Raw genomic sequence first — 20,401 nt, forward strand, 5'->3', positions numbered from 1 at the left:
CACAGTACTTACAAATGACATATTGGACGCATGCTTGTCGAGCTTAATCTAACTTCATGATAAAATGTCTACGAAATCATTTCATAATTAGTAAATGAGTATCATGTGAACTGTATAAATAAATAAAGAGAGTCACACACTATAAACTCGGAGACATTTACTGGGTAAAACACCAACGTTTCGGCATCACTGTGCCTTCTATCATGTGAAACCTGACAAACCTAAGGCAGGAGGAGACCGTGATCAAAGCTGGTTTTTTGTTTTTTTTCAACCCTTTTTTACATCTGGTTTCCATTTTAGGAAACACCTTGAAGACGTGCTGAGTACAATGTCTGGCTCTGCACAGCTTGCACTCTCTAGGCTCTAAACAATCATCATATCACGAGAGATTATTTCTGTTGACTGACAGTTTAGTGCACTTGGCTACCTTCTAGGGATCACAGGACCACTATTAATCCCATGTGAATTATAGGGCGGGAGGATAGCTGTGTGTGTGTGTGTGGTGTGTGTGTGTGTGTGTGCGTGCGTACGTACATATTATGTGTGTATGTGTAATGGGTGTTATGTGGGGGGTATGAGAGTCCAACATTTTATTTCCTTCCATCTAATTACGTTGGCCTTTAATCATCCCAGTCATAAGCAGTATTGGCAGTTTGATGCTTCTGCATTCCCAGCCCCATATGGAGGAATTTGAAAAAAGGAGAGAAAGAGTCAGAGACAGAGAGAGAGTGAGAGATACAGAGAGAGAGAGAGTAGAGCGATAGAGAGAGTGAGATACAGAGAGAGTGAGAGAGAGAGAGGGAAAGAGAGAGAAAGAGAGGGAGAGAGAGTCAGAGACAGAGAGAGAGAGAGAGAGAGAGAGAGAGATACAGAGAGAGAGAGTAGACTGATAGAGAGAGAGAGATACAGAGAGAGAGTAGACTGATAGAGAGAGTGAGATACAGAGAGAGAGAGAGAGAGAGAGGGAAAGAGATACAGAGAGAGAGAGAGAGAGAGGGTAGAGAGTCGAGAAAAAGGGAGAGGGGAGCAGTCCTTAACAGTACCGACTGACTCAGACCAGCCCTATTAATCTGTCACGGGGAAGGATGGAGCAGGATGCTAAACCAACAGCCACAAAACTCCCAATTAATTTGGGGACCCGGTTGATCGACGTTCATCAGCGAAGACAACAGGAAGTGAATGAGAGGATCCGTCTCTGTGGTGGAGGGAGCGGGGAGCGCGGTGGAGTGAGGATGCCCAGAGCTGGAGTCCCTAACAGACAGGGTCGGCGTCCCAAAATGGCACCCTATTCTCTATATAGTTCAGGGAATAGGGTGCCATTCGGGACACAGCCTTATAGCAGCAACTCCGCTGTCACTGGGCTGGGGTGACGGAGAGGCTGAAGGGCTTCAGGAGGAAGGGATGGACAGATGGAGATAAATCACACAGCCAATCCACAGCTAGCTACCGTGTCCTGATTAGCACAGCTAGAGGGCAGTACAGACAGTGGTTAGCCAGTGTCCTTCTGTGGATGGACGTGGACACAAGGCCTAAAGACTCTCTCCACTAATACTGTGTGTACTTGGACAAAGGGGACACTGCAGAACCCTTCTGTACGTGAGAGCCCAGTAGCCTAGGAGCTGTGCGTTGCAGATCTGTGTTGGTGTCCGTAGCGTGGTTCAGTGGGCAGAGGCCTGGGTACAGCGGTACAGTGTGCCCGCGGTGCTTCTAGTGTCGTGTGGTGGCGCGGTAAACTGCGCCAGAAGCAGTCGGCGAGCTGCGGAGGGTGCGGGGGGGGGGGTTGTGAGTTATGCACATGCATTGTTTTCCCAACCAGCTGCAGAACTGGACTCTCAATCACACCTTGCATTTAGTTGATATAGCATTAGTGAGGCCGCAGTGTTTAGAATCAGAGGGATGTCAATGCACTGGTCTCATATATGTCCAATAACTCACTGTCAGCCCAGCCCAGTGGAGGTTTGGTTTGCTGGCTGACAGACCTCTCTATACTGCCACTATCGCAACATAATGTCTATGTTATGTGCAGATAACCTTATAAGACCTACAGTGGGCAGCCATTTTGTTGCTGATGGACAACACTGTGGATTGGCCGATTGTGTGTAGGATAGACGGATACAGTAGTCAAGTCAGAAGCGTGTGTGTGTGTGTGGAGCTGACACTTAGCTGAAGCCAGCCAAGGGAGGCAGGCCCAGAAACCCCAGATAAAGATCCTGTCTGCTCTGACATATACAGATTTGTGACAAATTTGTCTCATTTGTTGAGAGAGCAGATTAGAATAACAACCTCTGCCAGTTTCTTGGCAGTTTTTTTTTTTAAAGGAAAAGAAAGGCAATCTGATAACTGGAGTGGCATTAATTTCACTCAGCTTTCAGTAGCCAATAAAGATTTCTTCCAGGATATCAGGGTTGGGATTACGAGTGTGGGGAGACCGGTGTGTCCCTACTTCTGTAGCGCAGTACAAAAGGAGGGCATTAGGAGAAAGAGGGGAGAGCATATGAGAAAATCAATGCACGGGCCAACTGGGACCTGTCAGGGTTTTTCTTTGGAAGGAAAATGGAGGGTTGGACTGTTTCGGCAATTAAATCAGGAGTCACCTTGCTGTGCTGGGGCTGGGGTGGAGGTGCCTGAGGAGGAATGGGAGGGGGTGGTGACGGATGGGGGTTACTAAAGAGTCTCAGGCAACCAGTCACTGTCTCCCTTCCTCCTTGTCTCCTGTGTGCTCTGCAAACAGCTGGAGAACTGTGCTAAATGCTCCAACCCGGCGACGAGGCTGCTGTGATTGCCCCTCTCTCTCTCTATCTCTATCTCTCTCTCTCTCTCTCTTTGATGAGTAATGAGCAGCTCGCTCTCCATTCATCAACCGTTTGAGGGAACGGAGCATGTTTTTTTTTGGTTGGGGGGCAACACAGGGAGATGGAGGGGCACCTCTCACACACGTTGACCTGTGGAGATGAGTGAGGAGAGAGAGAGAGGGGGGTGGTGGGTCTCATCTGGCCAGGGTCAGAGTGGGGGGGGGCTGTGAGTGACACTCTGTTAACTGAATCTGAGAGGGGGAGGGGCAGAGGGCGGTGGAGGGGAGCCTCATTGAGTGGCAGCGGTGCGCTAACACAAACAGACAGGCACTCCACTTATTTTCAAACGCAATTACTCTGCCCCGAGCTTTAAAGCCAACCTGGCTGACTGTCGCTCCTCCACGCAGAGCAGTGCATAACATGAACCTCTGACTCATGTCCTTAAAGGAGATGCCTTACTTTATCACACTCTCTTTCGGAATAGAAAGCACTGTGTGGCTCTGTTTATTTGGTGGATTGCAGATTATCAATAGCACCACAGGCATGGACAGGACAAGAGATCTGGTAGGTAATGGAGGCCAGCTGACTCCGGTCTGTCCTTTATTCTCTATTCTCTTCTCTCTCTTGCCCTCTCTCTCTCTCTCTCTTGCTCTCTCTCTCTCCCTCTCTCTCTTGCTCTCTCTCTTGCTCTCTCTCTCCCTCTCGCTCTCTCTCTTGCTCTCTCTCTCTCTCTCTCTCTCTCTCTTGCTCTCTCCCTCCCTCTCTCTTGCTCTCTCTCCCTCTCTCTTGCTCTCTCTTGCTCTCTCTCTCTCTCTCTCTCTTGCTCTCTCTCGCTTTATCTCCCTCTCTCTCGCTCTCTCTCTCTAGCTCTCTCTCTCTAGCTCTCTCTCTCTCTTGTTGAGGGGACCCCAGTTCAGCCGGCAACATTGAGAGGGAGTTTATATAGAAAGACAAGCCAGGTTTCGTTCTATGGATGCGTCCCAAAAAAGGCACCCCATTCCCCCATAGGGCTCTGGTCAAAAGTAGTGCACTATTGGGAATATGAAGCCTGTTGGGACGCAGTCTATCACGTGAAAGGGAAAGTGGATGATGCTGATGATCGGATAGTGGAGGAAACCACCCAGAACCACCCAGACTGACTTACAACCCAACCCTGGGAAAAGGAACAGACCGAATCTGGCTGATTTACATACAAGCGGTGATCTTAACTCCAAACACAGTGGTCGGCCCATTAAGCCTAAACTCAACAACACGTCTCTCTATTAATTGCAGTGAATCACCGATAAGCCCTCCTCTGATTGGCTGATTTGGGACTGAGTTTTAGGGAATGCAGTGTTTATTGTTCTGGGCGACGAATGGCGGCCATTGGCTGGGTATTGCTTTCTCTTTCTCTCTGATATTCTGCCCAAAACCATCACCCGGCAACATGTGTGGGGAAGCGTACAATTGGCTCTGGTCTGGAGATAGGGCGTGGTTTTAATCATAATATCATCAGACTCCATGCAAATCAGAAGCAGCATCTCACCACTAATACTGAACCGAAGTAACCATGTGCGTGAATCCTGTCAACGAAATTAAAATAGAAGGCCATCTTACTGTGGCTTGATGACAACCTGGGTTGTAAATTCCCTAAGCAGGAGGAATACATTTGTCAGTGTATTAATTGTGGTGTTATTTATTAGAATCTCATGAATTAATGCATGAATAAATGAACGGACGAATGAATGAATGAATGAATGAATGAATGAATGATCGGACAGGAGACTAGATAATTGTTCCAACAGACCTGGACCCATCTATCCTCTGACAAAGAACATTTTCCACACTTGTTTTTCACAGAGAAGCCAGGCCAGGTGCTTGTTAAAGTGCTTTCTATATACGGAAGATAGAGGAGGATGGAGTGTGGCTACTTACAGGTTTTTGACAGTTGTGATCCCACGGAAAGCCTTACGAGGAACTGCCTGGATCTGGTTTTCACTGAGGTCTCTGGGGAGCACAAGATAAAGACAAAGATGAAATGTTAGGGGGTTGTTTGAAGGCCCAACTCACATTTCAGAGAGGCGAAGCGGTTAAGAACATATGGGCATTCTGGAGCATTCTGGGGCTCCAGCGTTCTGCTGAGGAGTAATGATAGCCATCCCTTTGAAGTCTAAAATCAAATTGTTCTACAAACCATAAACGTCATATCTTCCCTTTCCTCTCTTTCTGCCCTCTCAGATCCCCCTCTCTCTCCCTCTTATGTGTGTGTGTGTGTGTGTGTGTGTGTGTGATGGGGATACATATGTGTGTGTACGTTTTTTAATGTAAAACATTTCAACATTTTAACTCAAGTAAGAACCCTTCAATAGGGTTCCATTATTCTCCAGGAGAAATGAAACAATCGCATTGGGTTTGAGTAACTTGAGAACGCATGACAGAGAAAAAGAACACTCGCAAACTAAGACATGGCACCACCTTATAATCCTGACAGTTTTCTTTCTCCCTCTATGCATTCGGTTATGAGCCAAATGACTTTGGACATGTCACAATGGTTTTGCTTAACTTTATGAAGCCTTGTTTGTCTGTAGATGCTTGTCGGCAAACATCATTTTGAAAAGCAGAATGCAATTACTGGGCAGGGAGGAAACAAATGAGATATGGGATATCTGGGGGTATAATCAGGGTGTCTGTCTGCCGGTCATGTCTGCTCCACATAACAGAGAGAGACCACCGGTGGGCTTAACCCGACTGCTCCTCTTAAGGCGGCTATTTATCTTACAACTCGTCCTTGTGGTAAAAATGATGTGGGTAAAAGGAGGCGCGAATTAAAAGTAGGAATCTCGGCGCATTGCAGCTCCCATTAGGTGCAGAAAACTCGACGTACAGTACCCACTTTTTGGAAGCGGACTCGACTTCGTCCTTACGTTATATCGGCATCGAACACGTCACGCTCCCGAGGAGAGGCGGGGACCTCGACAATTTATTGGTACAACGAGAGGTTGCCTGGATCTTTAATTTAAAAGACACCTGCTCCGTTCGGTCTCAACGTAGACTTTGATCTGAAGCCATTCTTGTGATAATTGTGATGTTACTATTGTAAATGTTCGTAGACCTACATAGCCAACATGTATCTATGATCGTATGCTATCCATTTACTGTATGTTCTATTTATATCTGTAAATTAACCAATGAAATGATTACAGACACCTGCGTGTGTCCTTTGACACTATATAAACTAGTGACCCACAGTGTTTGTCATTATACCCTGATGAAGACAGCTTGTCCGTTGAAATATTGGTTATGAGGTTATTACATTATTGCATCTGAGCTCCTAGAGTGTGCGGCTCTCCTTTTCTTTTTCAAGTGTTCTCTACTCCGCCCGCCAGCACCTCGCCTAAACAGGTGTGCGTTTCTCTCACCTCCAGCTTAACCCCACTGACCTTGTTACAACCAATTCCAGTGGTAAATAAAACACTGTGGAATTCTGCCAGCCCATGCTCACTCACTCACTCACCCACTAACTCACTCACTCACTCAGCAGGATCAATAAGTTGACTCCAAACACAATGGCCGGCCTAACCTAACCTCTCTCCTTCTTCCTTCTGGCAGCCTATAATTATGAATTAACCAGAGTATTGCCAGCAATTTCCTCTCAGGATATTATAATAACACCATTAATTGGGTCCCCCCCCCCACCACCTTCAATTACAATTGGGTGTATGTTATTAAATGGGGGCCCAATTAAGTTTTGTTAGTGCCAGAAATCTTAATTAGTGTGTTCTAATATACAGCTTCAACCTGAGTCCAGCTTTATTGTTCTTGACGTTTTCAACAGCCTTGCATTCTTTGGCCGGGGCCTTTGTTTGAAAAGAGACGCACAAATCTCCAATTCCTCCTTGAGTTGATCTAAACAGCATGGTTTTTTTTGTGTACCTTTGACTCAAACTATGTGCGATGTACAATGAAGGCAAACATTTGAAGGAGAGTAAACTCATAATACGCCACTTTAACATGCAGCACAGATGGAAAATGTATTCCGTGTTTATACCGCCGACACATTGGGTAAGAATGCATTTATCTTCCGACCGCTTTACCCATTGCTCTCCCTCTGACGTCGATGGCACAGATGCAAAACGGATAAAGAATACTTCATTTTGTATTTTCTCTCTCCCATTTCTGATTCTTCTTTTAGTCTGTTTTGTTTAAATTTTTCATGAATGGCGGGCCTCAGGTCCATTATGTCCTCTACGCGCGATAGAGAGTGAGAGCCTGCGGCTTTTCCCAGTTCTAATAAATGTTTTCTTGTTTTGTTTACTCGGCTGTGTGTTCTCCATCCTTACAGAGGGGGAAAGAAATAATTAAATCATCCAAGCTAAATAAGAACCGTTATGAAATACAATCTCTCTCTCTCTCTCTCTGCGGTTTTGAGCAACCTCAAAACCTCACGCACACACACGCACGTGAATCGGATTGGATGGGGTTAGCGCAATCAACAATATGCTGCCACATAAATGGTGTATCTGCCACAACTTCTGAGGACATCACAAGTTCTCACCAAAACACCACAGCAACATGTATGATGTAAATCATATAGGGGAGAAGGTCTGTAATGAATGTCATATAATAACACATCATATGTTCTGCTATCTGTTGAGCAAGATATAGACCTCGCCCACTTAATCTCATTGCTAATGTTCTTTGATATTGGCGAGATACTGCCGCTAATAATCTGTGATAAACATCTGCCCACCAATCCTTGTTGAGCAGCACATTACACAGTGTTCTTGGGAGGCCATGTCGCTTTGTTACATGGTGCATGGATCCTTTGTCTGTATCCTCCGTGTCTCATGTTATTTTAGGTGAGTCAGATCTCTACCTTCAAAGAGACGATACTATCATCTGGCTGAAATTGGCTTCCCGCCTCCGAGTTAAAAGGACATACAGACAACAAACAGAGTAATATCCACACTACCCACCCACTCAAACACACATGCACGCGGAAAGACACACACACAAAACAAACAGCACACACTCATCCCCCCCAAAAAACACAAGCAAACACACACGTGCGCACACACATTTCTGGAGTGGGGGAGGAGAGAGGGAGTGCATCAGTCTCCTGACACTGACAATCTGCTTGCAAATTTCATTAACTTTATTTTCCTTTCACCCTCCTCTTTCTGACTCACAGGATGGCTGCTATAAATCTCCTATTGATTCCATTAAAGCCTCACATGTCCAGACAAGCTGGCAGCACAAAAACATATTACTGATAAAAGCCTAGCAACACACTCAAGGATATCTTACGCACGCTGCAAGGAGGAGCCGTCCTCGTAGCGGGCAAACACACGCACGCACACACACACTCACACATATACACACACACACGCATACACACACACACACACACACATATACACACATATACACACACACACGCATACACACACACACACACACATGCACACACACACACACATATACACACATATACACACACACACACACATACACACACACATGCACACACACACACATATACACACATATACACACACACACGCATACACACACACACACATACATACACACGCATACACACGCACACACACACACACATATACACACACACGCATACACACTGCATAAACACAAAGAGAGAAGATGTTTGGGATTTAATGGTAAACGTGATCCAAGTTGATTCAATTCAATTTTTCTCAACAGATGCTGAAAAATAATGAATGGCATGGCAACACAATTCGGTTTCTATTTCAAGTTATCGCGGCCTCTCCCTTCACCGAAGGTGAGAGGGAAAGTGAAAGAGGGACAGTGAGATGAGGAAAAGCACCATTTCAATTGAAATACCTGGAATACTACAGCTCAAAACCTCAACCATCATCAACACGCTTGTCCCAATCATATTATGTACCACCGTAGTCAAAAACAGACATATGCCCCTCTTCATAACCCTTATTCACAGCATGCTGCCATAAAGAGAGGATATAAACACCCAGTTGTTGAGTCTACGCCGCTGACTTGTCCGCTATCTGCCTGTCTAGGGTACCAAACAGAACAGGAGGGGTGTGCTATCTAGGGTACCAAACAGAACAGGAGGGGTGTGCTATCTAGGGTACCAAAACAGAACAGGAGGGGTGTGCTATCTAGGGTACCAAGCAGAAGAGGAGGGGTGTGCTATCTAGGGTACCAAACAGAACAGGAGGGGTGTGCTATCTAGGGTACCAAACAGAACAGGAGGGGTGTACTATCTAGGGTACCAAACAGAACAGGAGGGATGTGCTATCTAGGGTACCAAGCAGAAGAGGAGGGGTGTGCTATCTAGGGTACCAAACAGAACAGGAGGGGTGTGCTATCTAGGGTACCAAACAGAACAGGAGGGGTGTACTATCTAGGGTACCAAACAGAACAGGAGGGATGTGCTATCTAGGGTACCAAGCAGAAGAGGAGGGGTGTGCTATCTAGGGTACCAAACAGAACAGGAGGGGTGTGCTATCTAGGGTACCAAACAGAACAGGAGGGGTGTACTATCTAGGGCCTGTTGCTCTCGGCAGGGCTATTATCTGCATGCCAAATGTCATTTCCAGCCAGGCTCGTCAGTAGCTTTCTGTTGCCTGCAAGCCACACAAACAACATCCACATCCCATATCCAGCCCACCTCCAACCCACCCCAGCAGGCCCCAGACCAATCCAGTCCCATACTAATCCAGTCCAGGCGCAGACCCCCTCCCTGGGCACAGTTAGTGGCAACGTCCCAAATGGCACCCTTTTTCCTGTACCCATAGCGCTCTGGTCAAAAGAACAGAATTTGGGACACACACAGTGACCTACTGTAACCAGTGCAGCAGGAGGAGGAGGAAAGATGGGAGATGAGGATGAGACCAAAGCCTCCCTCCTAGCTATTTCTGTCTCTGATATTAGATTACATTATTCATTTGAAATAAATGACACTAACCAGGTCAACTCCCATTGCTTTTATATTACATTTACCCCCTCCTCCCATATACACCCTGCTCCAGGGAGGACAGACAGTTCAACATGTGAACCTAGAGTGGCGGGGATGGAATGGAGTGGAAGACACTGCAGGCCTCGTTAGTGTTCACCACAACACTCTCACTGGTGTCCTCCGTCACCCCTCTTTCCTGTCATGGAAACATAAACCGGGAGCTCCGTAACATGAGAAGCCATTATATGATTGCATACACTGAGTGTACAAAACATTAGGAACACCGTCCTAATATTGAGCTGCACCCGCCGTTGCCCTCAGAACAGCCTCAATTCGTCGGGGCATGGACTCGACATGGCGTCGAAAGCTTTCCACAGGGATGCTGGCCCATGTTGACTCCAATGCTTCCCACAGTTGTGTCAAGTTGGCTGGATGTCCTTTGGGTGATAGATGCGGGAAACTGTTGAGCGTGAAAAACCCAGCAGCGCTGCAGTTCTTGACACACTCAAACCGGTGCACCTGGCACCTACTACCATATCTCGTTCAAAGGCACTTAATATTTTATCTTGCCCATTCCCCCTCTGAATGGCACATATACACAATCAATGTCTCAAATAAAACTGTCTCCTCCCCTTCATCTACACTGATTGAAGTGGATTTAACAAGTGACATCAATAAGTGATCATAGCTTTCGCCTGGATTCACCTGGTCAGTCTTTGTCATATCATGTTACTAATGTTTTGTACACTCAGTGTATATAACCCATGCAGGCCCGTTTGGCCCCAGGTTGATTTGGGCAGGGTGAGTATATGTATCAGGGAGGCACATTTGTTTGATTTCACATATCCATGATGTCGGGACACATTACCGGTGTCTGGCACTAGCGAGAGCTGACAGAGTTAAGACAGCATCTAGGCGCCTGCCAGGCCGCCGCTCCCCTCAGACGCCCAGCCCGACCCAGCCCCGACGATGCTGCCTGCCTTATGAGATGCACATTTCAGTTGTTCTTTCATTTCTTTCATTAGAGGAAAAAACAGCAATAACGGGGTAGAGAGAGGAACCCAGAGGGGATGGGGGAGCGTTTTGTGTTTCATGAAACCCGAGACGTCTTCAACGGCTGACTCCGTGCAACTGCGGGCTCCGCCAAGCCCGTCTCCATTAGGGTACTATCGCCAATGAGGTGTGCTCTCTCGTGTCACAATCCCCATTTTCTTCTGTTATAAGAGGCAGGCTCTCTCTCTCTCTCTCTCTCTCTCTCTCTCTCTGGGGAGATGTAACATTATTCAATATAGATGTATAAAGAGTATATTGAACAGTGGGTGGCTCATATTTCAGTGTTTTACAACCAGGGTAATGGCGATGATGGGGTAGCGAGAGGAGTAGTGTGTTCTCTCTATGCTGCAGTAGTGTGCTCTGGCTACAGGGAACGACTGGGAAGTATCGGTATTGGTTTACAGACACTTTTGAAAAATGGAGACAAATTAAAATGCTATGGATTTCTCCCCTCCTCCAAAGGCTTTAATGTCTAATTGGCTTTCAGGACGACAGTAGCTCTTAATTAGGTTGGAGCATGAAGGAGCGTTTTCACGGGGATGATGGGATGGGGCGGGCAGGCAGAAGGGTGGATGGACTGTGTGACGGGGAGCTACTATGGTCAGCCTCTTAGTTTCAGCATGGAGACTCGGTCTGGACATCCGTCTTTCACCCAAAGACACAAGCCTGGAAGACCCGATCAGGCCAGTCACTCTCTAGTCTATCCAGTCACTCTCTAGTCTATCCAGTCACTCTCTAGTCTATCCAGTCACTCTCTAGTCTATCCAGTCACTCTCTAGTCTATCCAGTCACACTCTAGTCTATCCAGTCACTCTCTAGTCTATCCAGTCATTCGGCTTGGATTGTGGTTTCCCACTTTACTTTACACTGTATTCTATCTCTTAAACAGACGGGGGCCTTGTAGTTTAGAGATGACGTACACGAAGGAGGTTGCAAAGTCCCAGGCAGGAACCACACGACACACTGGGTTTAGGCACGTCGATCTGTGCCCCATAACTAACATCGAGCTGGACCACCACGTTACTGACTGTCTCTTCACCCGCGTCTGCAGATTTCGTCTCGAGGTTGGCATGTCCGGCAGAAGGAAGAGAGAGCTTGATTGTTACTATCTCCTGTCTGACATTTAAATGAGATTAGGATACGTTTCAGGCTGTATTATAATCACAAAGGGACGGGAAGGACGGAAGGAGTCATATGCATGCAAATGTAAAGTACGTGTACCGTACTTGTAGCTTAAAAATGTTCGCCCTCCATACTTAACCCTCCACTGCGGTGACGACAATGACAACACAGGCTATTGGGATTCTACTAGCGGTGTGGAATTGGGTTAATTAAAGAACAAGCGTGTGAGTGCAGGTGTGTGTGTGGTTGTGTGTGTGTGTGTTTGTGACAGAGAGAGAGAGAGAGGGAGAGATAAAGCAAAGGACATGAAAGTTGGGGCATCCGTGTCGGCTGATCATCCTTGGCAGGCCTCTGTCCTCGGCTTTGTATTCAGCTCCAGACGTTTAACTCCTCTGCCCTTGCTTAGTGTCTTACATCTACCCCATCTACCCCTTGATGGAATTAACTCGCTGCTTTATGAATAAAAATATTCCACTATTGATCCTCCTGGCTGAGAGCTGACGCAGCCTAAAGTGGGACAGCTCTTCGGTTCGTTACACCGCCACCGTCGTCCTCCATCCCGCATTTGTTTCTGGCGCATAACTTTTGAAAAATAGGAAGCTTCTAAATCATCGTAAATGGTCTCAAACACTCCCTTGGGTGCTCCAAGCTCTCTGCTTAAGGTTTCACATTCCTTTGCTGCCTCCCAAGAAAGAGCGGGTAAATGGAAATTATAAATGGAAATAGTTTTTCCCCCGTGTAAGTATCTATTATGTTTAGTTGATACTTTAATTAAATTGGACAGCTTAATGTGATTTATCCTGATCCATACCGTTTATAGTTATAAAAGCCTTTTTGGCTCTGGTTCCAAAAAAACGTCAAACAAATTTAGTTGAGTTACTAGGAGAGAAAAAAAAGAGAGAAATAGTTGGAGAGGTTGGGCACACTGGGTCATTTGTTATTGGTTCGTTTACTTTCATTTCTTGTGTGCCATTTGCATTAATTCTCTTTCTACTTCGTCTTCTTCTTCGGGACGGAGGGTTTACGATATATCAGGCTTTCAGGAACATTTACGGTTGCAATAAATTGTCTAGTTGTAAGGGATGACGAGACCGCATGAGGACAGCAGATCTGCTTGTCTGTTACACCAAAGTGATTGGAGAGATGCCCCTGCATAGGCATCTGGGAGGGGTAGACACAACATGGCTGACACCATCGCACTTGGCCACCCAATGGAGAAGGAGTGAACCCCTTACCCTACTAAAAGGGGAACATGTGAGGATAAGATGGCTTTGCTAATCAGATAATGGGATTGAAGGGCTCTTTAGATAAGTGGGAGGGGAGGGACGGGGAGGGGAGGGCTGGTGAAACAGCTGACACCGTGGTTTTCTCTTTATATGCATCTGGGGAGCCTTCAGCACACATAAATAATACTGAATAGATTAGTAGATTGGGTTTTGGTGTGTGTGTTTGTGCGTGTGTGTGTGTATGTGTGTGTGTGTATGCATGTATATGTATGTATGGATGCATGTATATGTATGTATGTATGTCATGTGTGTTTGTGTGTGTGTGTTTGGTGGGTGGGGGGACGGGCTAGAGAGACAGGAAGGGCAGTAGAAGTTCTAATGCATAGAGATCCTATTCAATTATTCTAATTCCTAATTCTGTGTTCTAATCCATCTCACTGCAGGTCAGGGTTGCCACGGAGACCAAGTGCCATGCTGCTGGAGGTCCAATTAACTTAGAGGAGAGAGGGTGCAGGTGCTGCCGCTGCTGCTCCCGGGGAGTACATTGTGTGGCTGAAGAGAGATAGTAGTCGTGTGTGTGTGTGTGTGTGTGTGTGTGTGTGTGTGTGTGTGTGAGTGAGGCTGATGAGGGGAGGACGCTTCCTAATAATGACTGGAACAGAGCGAATGGAATGGCATCAATCACATTGAAAACATGCGTTTGATGTATTTGATACCATTCCACCTATTCCGCTCCAGCCACTACCACTAGCCCTTTCTCCCCAATTAAGGTGCCACCAACCTCCTGTGGTGTGTGTGTTTGCGTGTGTGAGTGGACATGTCACACACAGCCTGGTGTAGATAGTGGATTATGTGAGGAGTCTGTGTCTTGGCCACAACACTCCCAAAAGGCATTAGTACTACACTACAGTACTGTACCCAGATCAGATCTGAAGCCCAGATACACATGGTTATATATAGGTGGGGGGTGGATACACTTATATGTCTGCTAGGTTAGGTTAGATTCACACAGAGCGCACAACACAACAACTAGAGAGAGGAATGCACACAACACAACAACTAGAGAGAGAGAGAGATACACAACACAACAACTAGAGAGAGAGAGAGATACACAACACAACAACTAGAGAGAGAGAGGGATACACACACAACAACTAGAGAGAGAGAGGGATACACAACACACAACAACTAGAGAGAGAGAGGGATACACAACACAACAACTAGAGAGAGAGAGGGATACACAACACAACAACTAGAGAGAGAGAGATACACAACACAACAACTAGAGAGAGAGGGATACACAACACAACAACTAGAGAGAGAGAGAGGGATACACAACACAACAACTAGATACACAACACAACAACTAGAGAGAGAGAGGATACACAACACAACAACTAGAGAGAGAGAGAGAGAGATACACAACACAACAACTAGAGAGAGAGAGGGGGATACACAACACAACAACTAGAGATACACAACACAACAACTAGAGAGAGAGGGGGATACACAACACAACAACTAGAGAGAGAGGGATACACAACACAACAACTAGAGAGAGAGAGGATACACAACACAACAACTAGAGAGAGAGAGGGATACACAACACAACAACTAGAGAGAGAGAGGATACACAACACAACAACTAGAGAGAGAGAGGGATACACAACACAACAACTAGAGAGAGTGAGGGATACACAACACAACAACTAGAGAGAGATACACAACACAACAACTAGAGAGAGAGAGGGATACACAACACAACAACTAGAGAGAGAGATACACAACACAACAACTAGAGAGAGAGAGAGGGATACACAACACAACAACTAGAGAGAGAGAGGGATACACAACACAACAACTAGAGAGAGAGAGAGGGATACACAACACAACAACTAGAGAGAGAGAGAGATACACAACACAACAACTAGAGAGAGAGAGAGATACACAACACAACAACTAGAGAGAGAGAGGGATAGAGACACTTTGTGAAAGTATGCATTAGCAACTTTGAAGAACTAGTCAAATGATTTTGTCAGACAGCGCTGCAGCATGTTCAGGTTGGGCTAGCCTAGCTAAATAGGATGACTCAAAGACAGTACAGTATAGGAAGCACAGAGATAACGTTGTCTGGCTGTTTGGATACTTCCTGAGCAGAGATGAGATGATGACTTTAAGGAATGAAAACTAATAAAGCCATCAAAATAAAAACTGAATGATATATACAACTGAAATATTTGATTAATTTCATAGTAATTTCCTATTTTTCTATTGAAGTCAACCCATTGTGGACCTGACAGAGACAATGGAATTATCAATGGAACTTTTTTTGAAACCGGAAGCAAAAACAGTGAAAAACAGTTTAATAATCTAACCGAAACCGAACCGACCTCAAAAAGCACTAATCGCTCAGAACTAATAGAGTGAGTGTGTGTGTGTGTGTGTGTGTGTGTGTGTCTCTATAGCATTGACCGTTTCCATACAAATCAGATCTGAAGCCCAGATACACATGGTGATATAGAGCGTAGTGCATAGCCAACATCACATTTTTGGGGGGATGGGGGGGTTATTAAACAACTAACTGACCGATGTTGGTTCAATTACTTGAATTCCATTTCATTAGGTTGTTTTCTGAGTCCAACGCGCTGTAGACACAATCTGTCTACTGTGACCACACACTGCATCAAAACCTACAGCCACCATCACCATCTCAATGCCTCAGCAACTCCCGCTGTCCTGCCTGTAAAACCATTGCCAGGCATGATTCAAAGACACGAACAGCCTTTGAAGGGTGTTTTCATCATTGTAGGGCATCTCTATAAGTGATACACAGTGTGTTGTTGGAGAACCAAGAGACGATTCCGAATCGTTCAATGATCCCAATTAGTATAGTCCAATAATAAATGTCTCAAAGAAGCTCCGTTTCACCCTTACTGTCATTTATTAACATATCTGACCATATTTCATTCCTTATAATACATAATGTTCCCGGTTGAAGACAGGTCGATGGAGGGATGGATGGATAGAGGGAGGGAGGGTTGTTTGGTTGTTTCTCGTCATCTAAAACCCCCTAATCTCTTTATAATTACCTTAATCCCGTTAGCTGCAGTGAGTGGCTAATGTCAAGGCTAACTGAATAAGAATCCAAGCTGGTCCAGGCAGCCCTCTCTGGCCTTCCTAACTCACACTGAGTCCCAAGTGGCACTCTATTCCCTACATTGTGCACACTCTGGTTAAAAGTAGTGTACTGTGTGCACTCAGCCAACCAACTACTCAGCCACCTGTTAGCTGTTCAGGCCAAATTGGAGGTGTTTGGATCCAGAAAACAAAGTGCAGGTAAACAGCGCAGAAAATCCCAGTTTTGTGGTCTCGCTCATTTAGAATTCATGAATTCACACAAAATTCTAGTTCACAACTAATAAGTGCACATACAGTTTGGATTTAATGCGGGACGCTTTAATAGCTGTAATCAAAACGGCTGATCAGAGTTATTGTTTTAACGGGAAGAAATTAAATAATACCTCATTCATCTACGCTAGGTGTACAAAACATTAGGAACACCTTCCTAATATTGAGTTGCACTCCTCCTTTTTGGCCTCAGAACAGCCTCAATTCGTTGGGGCGTGGACTCTACAGGGTGTCGAAAGCGTTCCACAGGGATGTTGGCCCAGCGCTGGACTCCAATGCTTCCTACAGTTGTGTCAAGTTGGCTGGATGTCCTTTGGGTGGTGGACCATTCTTGATACACACGGGAAACTGTTGAGCGTGAAAATCCCAGCAGCGTTGCAGTTCTTGACACAAACCGGTGCGCCTGGCATCTACAGCCATACCCCATTCAAAGGCACTTAAATATTTTGTCTTGCCCTACCACCAGCTGAATGGCACAGACACACAATCCATGTCTCAATTGTCTCGAGGCTTAAAAAATATGTAACCTGTCTCCTCCCTTTCATCTACTTTCATCTACTGATTGAAGTGGATTTAACAGGTGACATCAATAAGGGATCATAGCTTTCACCTGGATTCACCTGGTCAGTCTTTGTCATGGAAAGATGTTTTGTACACCCAAACCATACAATAGCTGTGATTCATTCATTCACGTCCCATTGCTCAACTGTCCATCAACAACATATATTTAATTCTACCCAGACTGTTTAAAAACCACATTCATGCTATCGTACCACAGAGCTAAAGAGTGATGTAGAGAGAACATGAGAATATGAAAATCATTCATTCAACCAGGGACAAAAATCAACATGGACTAGAGTGAATTCTCTTCATATCCAATCATGTAATATCACAAATCACTGGCTTTTCTAATTCATGGTGGTTCGCTGGGAGAGCATATGGTGCGGAGGAGAGATGATTTAGTACAAATTAGAGCTGCTAAGACCACAGTGCCCAGGAGCATTAGACCTAAATCTAATAACAGAGATATGGAGAGAAAGAGGGAGAGAGAGAGAGGGAGGAAGATAGATAGAGAGGGGGGTGAGAGAGAGAGGTGCGAGGGAGAAAGAGAGACCGAAAGACAAATAGTGAGAGAAAGAGTGAAAAAGAGAGAGAAAAAATAATGAAATAAATAGAGGAATGAGGGGGTTGAGTAGGTAGAAAGGAGGGAGTCAAGGATCTCTAGAAAGGTCATAGAGGAAGGTGAGGACAGCAGTAGAGGTCCAGTGAGAAGTTAAGTTTCCTGCAGGAAGGCCGTGTTGTTTCTCTCCTTGCACCTTAATTATCCTTCATGTGATTCTAGCAGGGTCAACACCATTCCACCAGCCTGGTCATTAACATGTAACATAACCTGAGAACCAATGAAAATGTAAGCACTCACTACTGTAAGTCGCTCTGGATAAGAGCTAAATGCTAAATGACTAAAAAGTAAGATGTTAATTGCAACCAGAGAACGTGAAAGGAAAGGAGAAATGCTACAACAACCTGGAGAAAGAGAGATAGAGAGACTGAGAGAGCATGGGGCCAGGCCCCCAGGGGCCCCAATCAGTACACAGCTCTGTTATCACATGGAGGGGAGGGGGGGACAAAGCCACACAACTCCAACATGCTAAACCATAAGCCCCTGCTCCTTTCCCCTCTTCCCCACAACCACAATATGTACTACTGCCATTCTACAGAAATGCAAACAGCTGACGGCTCCCATTCGTGGATAATTGCCCAAAACCTGTTAATATGAAAGAGAAGAACAACAATAAGCTTTACAAGGCTTTGCTGCTAATTTCACTCACCAAGTTTTACCTCACGTCTTTCAACCACCAACGACCGCACACCGCACACCAAAATAAAAACATCTTTAGACATCATTCTAATTCATCATGACTAGTTAGAAAGATATTTCCCGGTCAAGTTGTGAGATATTACTCCACATTGAACATTGTGATTAGATACAAGCTAGACAAAGAAACGTTGGCTAATTGTTGGACTATTAGGTTACAGTAAGATGATACTCCGCAGCACCAGTGTAGTGTCACGTTAACACAGGCACCCAGCCAGTCAACGAACGAGACAGAGAAAAAAAGAAAGAAAGAAAGAAAGAGAGAGAGAGAGAGAGAAAGAAATAAAGAGAGAGAGAGATAGAGAGAGAGAGAAAGAAAAGAAGGGGAAGAGAGAAAAGAGAAAGAGAGAGGGAACAGAAGCCACTGACGCAGCCTGTACAGGCCAGATCATCCACAAGGTGGAGCTCCATGGCTTCTCTCCCGCTCTCTCTGTCCTCCCGCCCCAGCCACACAATCAATAAATTAATCTGTTTATGGGATGGATGGCAGAGTAAAGTATTTATTCAGGAGGGAGGTAGAGTTAGACTACATTCTAGGCCGTGTGCCTTGGGAGGCATAATATTTCTCCACATGTTTAGATGTGAGCACATTAACACAGCAGAGGGCCTCGGAGAAGGGTGGCAATTATGACGCCCTCACAAGTATCTGTAGATATACTGAGAGCCCTGACTGACTGACCGGCTGACTGACTGGTTGACTGTTCTGGAACAGCTCTCACAACCACAGACGCTAAGCCAAACCCAAGGCAAGCAAGGTCGGCTGAACCAGCCAAGCTTTAAATGACTAGTGACGGTAAAAATAGGTTAAAAATAGTCCCAGAGGGACATCAGGACACGTCCTTACTAAGCGGTCGGGAGAAAGAGGTGTAGCCTTGTAGGAGTTTGTACTGTACTATTGCAAACTCAGAACCGTTTGGCTGAAGTTTGTGCATTGGCAGTGGGGTTTTGAGGCTAGAGCCAGGAGTCTCTCAGGTTCTCGAAGTGGTACTACAGTACAATATGTTGTCTGCCCTGTCAGTAGGGCTGGCTGGGAGGAAGGACAGAGGAGAGGGCACTCATGATCCCACCCTGGGAGCACAGATGGACAGACGGACGGACAGGCAGACCGACAGATGGGCTATCTTCTCCTCTGTACCCCCTAGGGCTCAGTGGAAAAAAAGTTGAGTCACTGTATACGTCCCAAATGGCACCCTATTCAGTATGTAGTGCACTACCTTTGACCAGGTCCCGTAGAACTCTGGTCAAAAGTAGTGCACAATGTAAGGAAAGGGGTGACATTTGGGACGCAGTCTCTTGTCTCCACACCTGTTTGCTTCTGGTGGTGGGGTGGGCAGGGCGGGCAGGTGGGCAGCTAATAGGATCCCAGCAGGGAGGAAAAGAGGAGAGGTGGAGTGGGTCTCTGGCTGGAACAGTCCTCTTGCTTCCTCCATGTGGAGATAAGAGAACGAGACAGCGCCCATCGGAAATAAGATATCAGCAGGGAAGGTAACACTGAGTATCACCGGGTCTGAAATGAAAAACCCCGACAAGATTGCCTCCATGATATCTGGTGCGTGGGGCAAGCCATGTAACATTAGGCCACAGTGTTCCACAGAGAGGTAAACACGGCTCATAACCGAAACACAGCTCAAGGGAGATGGCTGTCTCACAGGGAGATGAATGCAGAGCTGTGTGACTGGCGCATGCATCTTGTCTATTGACACCAAAAGAGAATGTCAAGGCAACACGCCACGTACACTGTGCCTTGTTCCATCACAGTGAACGCCTCGAACATTAACGTTGGCCACCAAGTTGCCCGGTTCCCCTGTGTACGAACCAAAGCTTCCTGGAATCAAGAATGAAATGGAATTTATTGGAATACCCTTCCTTAATCGAATCAATGGACGTGGCACAAGTGGCACGGGCCGGCCGGGCGGCAGTTTCCTGTAGGAAATGGGGCGGTGTGTAAACATACTAACAACAACCCTATCCCCCGCTTCACACA

At 45.9% G+C, this 20,401-nt stretch overlaps 1 protein-coding gene across 1 annotated transcript in view; it reads right to left on the minus strand.

Moving 5' to 3' along the window:
• The window catches only part of LOC112220467 (slit homolog 3 protein-like), a 212,308-nt gene that overhangs the window by 78,207 nt on the left and 113,700 nt on the right, over positions 1-20,401 (minus strand). Inside the window, exon 5 of the mRNA XM_042302888.1 lies at positions 4,707-4,778. Within this exon, the coding sequence (XP_042158822.1) occupies positions 4,707-4,778 (72 nt within the window). The remainder of the gene's footprint in view (positions 1-4,706; positions 4,779-20,401) is intronic.

The sequence above is a fragment of the Oncorhynchus tshawytscha genome, linkage group LG21, assembly GCF_018296145.1.
Source record: "Oncorhynchus tshawytscha isolate Ot180627B linkage group LG21, Otsh_v2.0, whole genome shotgun sequence".
NCBI classification, from domain to species: domain Eukaryota; kingdom Metazoa; phylum Chordata; class Actinopteri; order Salmoniformes; family Salmonidae; genus Oncorhynchus; species Oncorhynchus tshawytscha.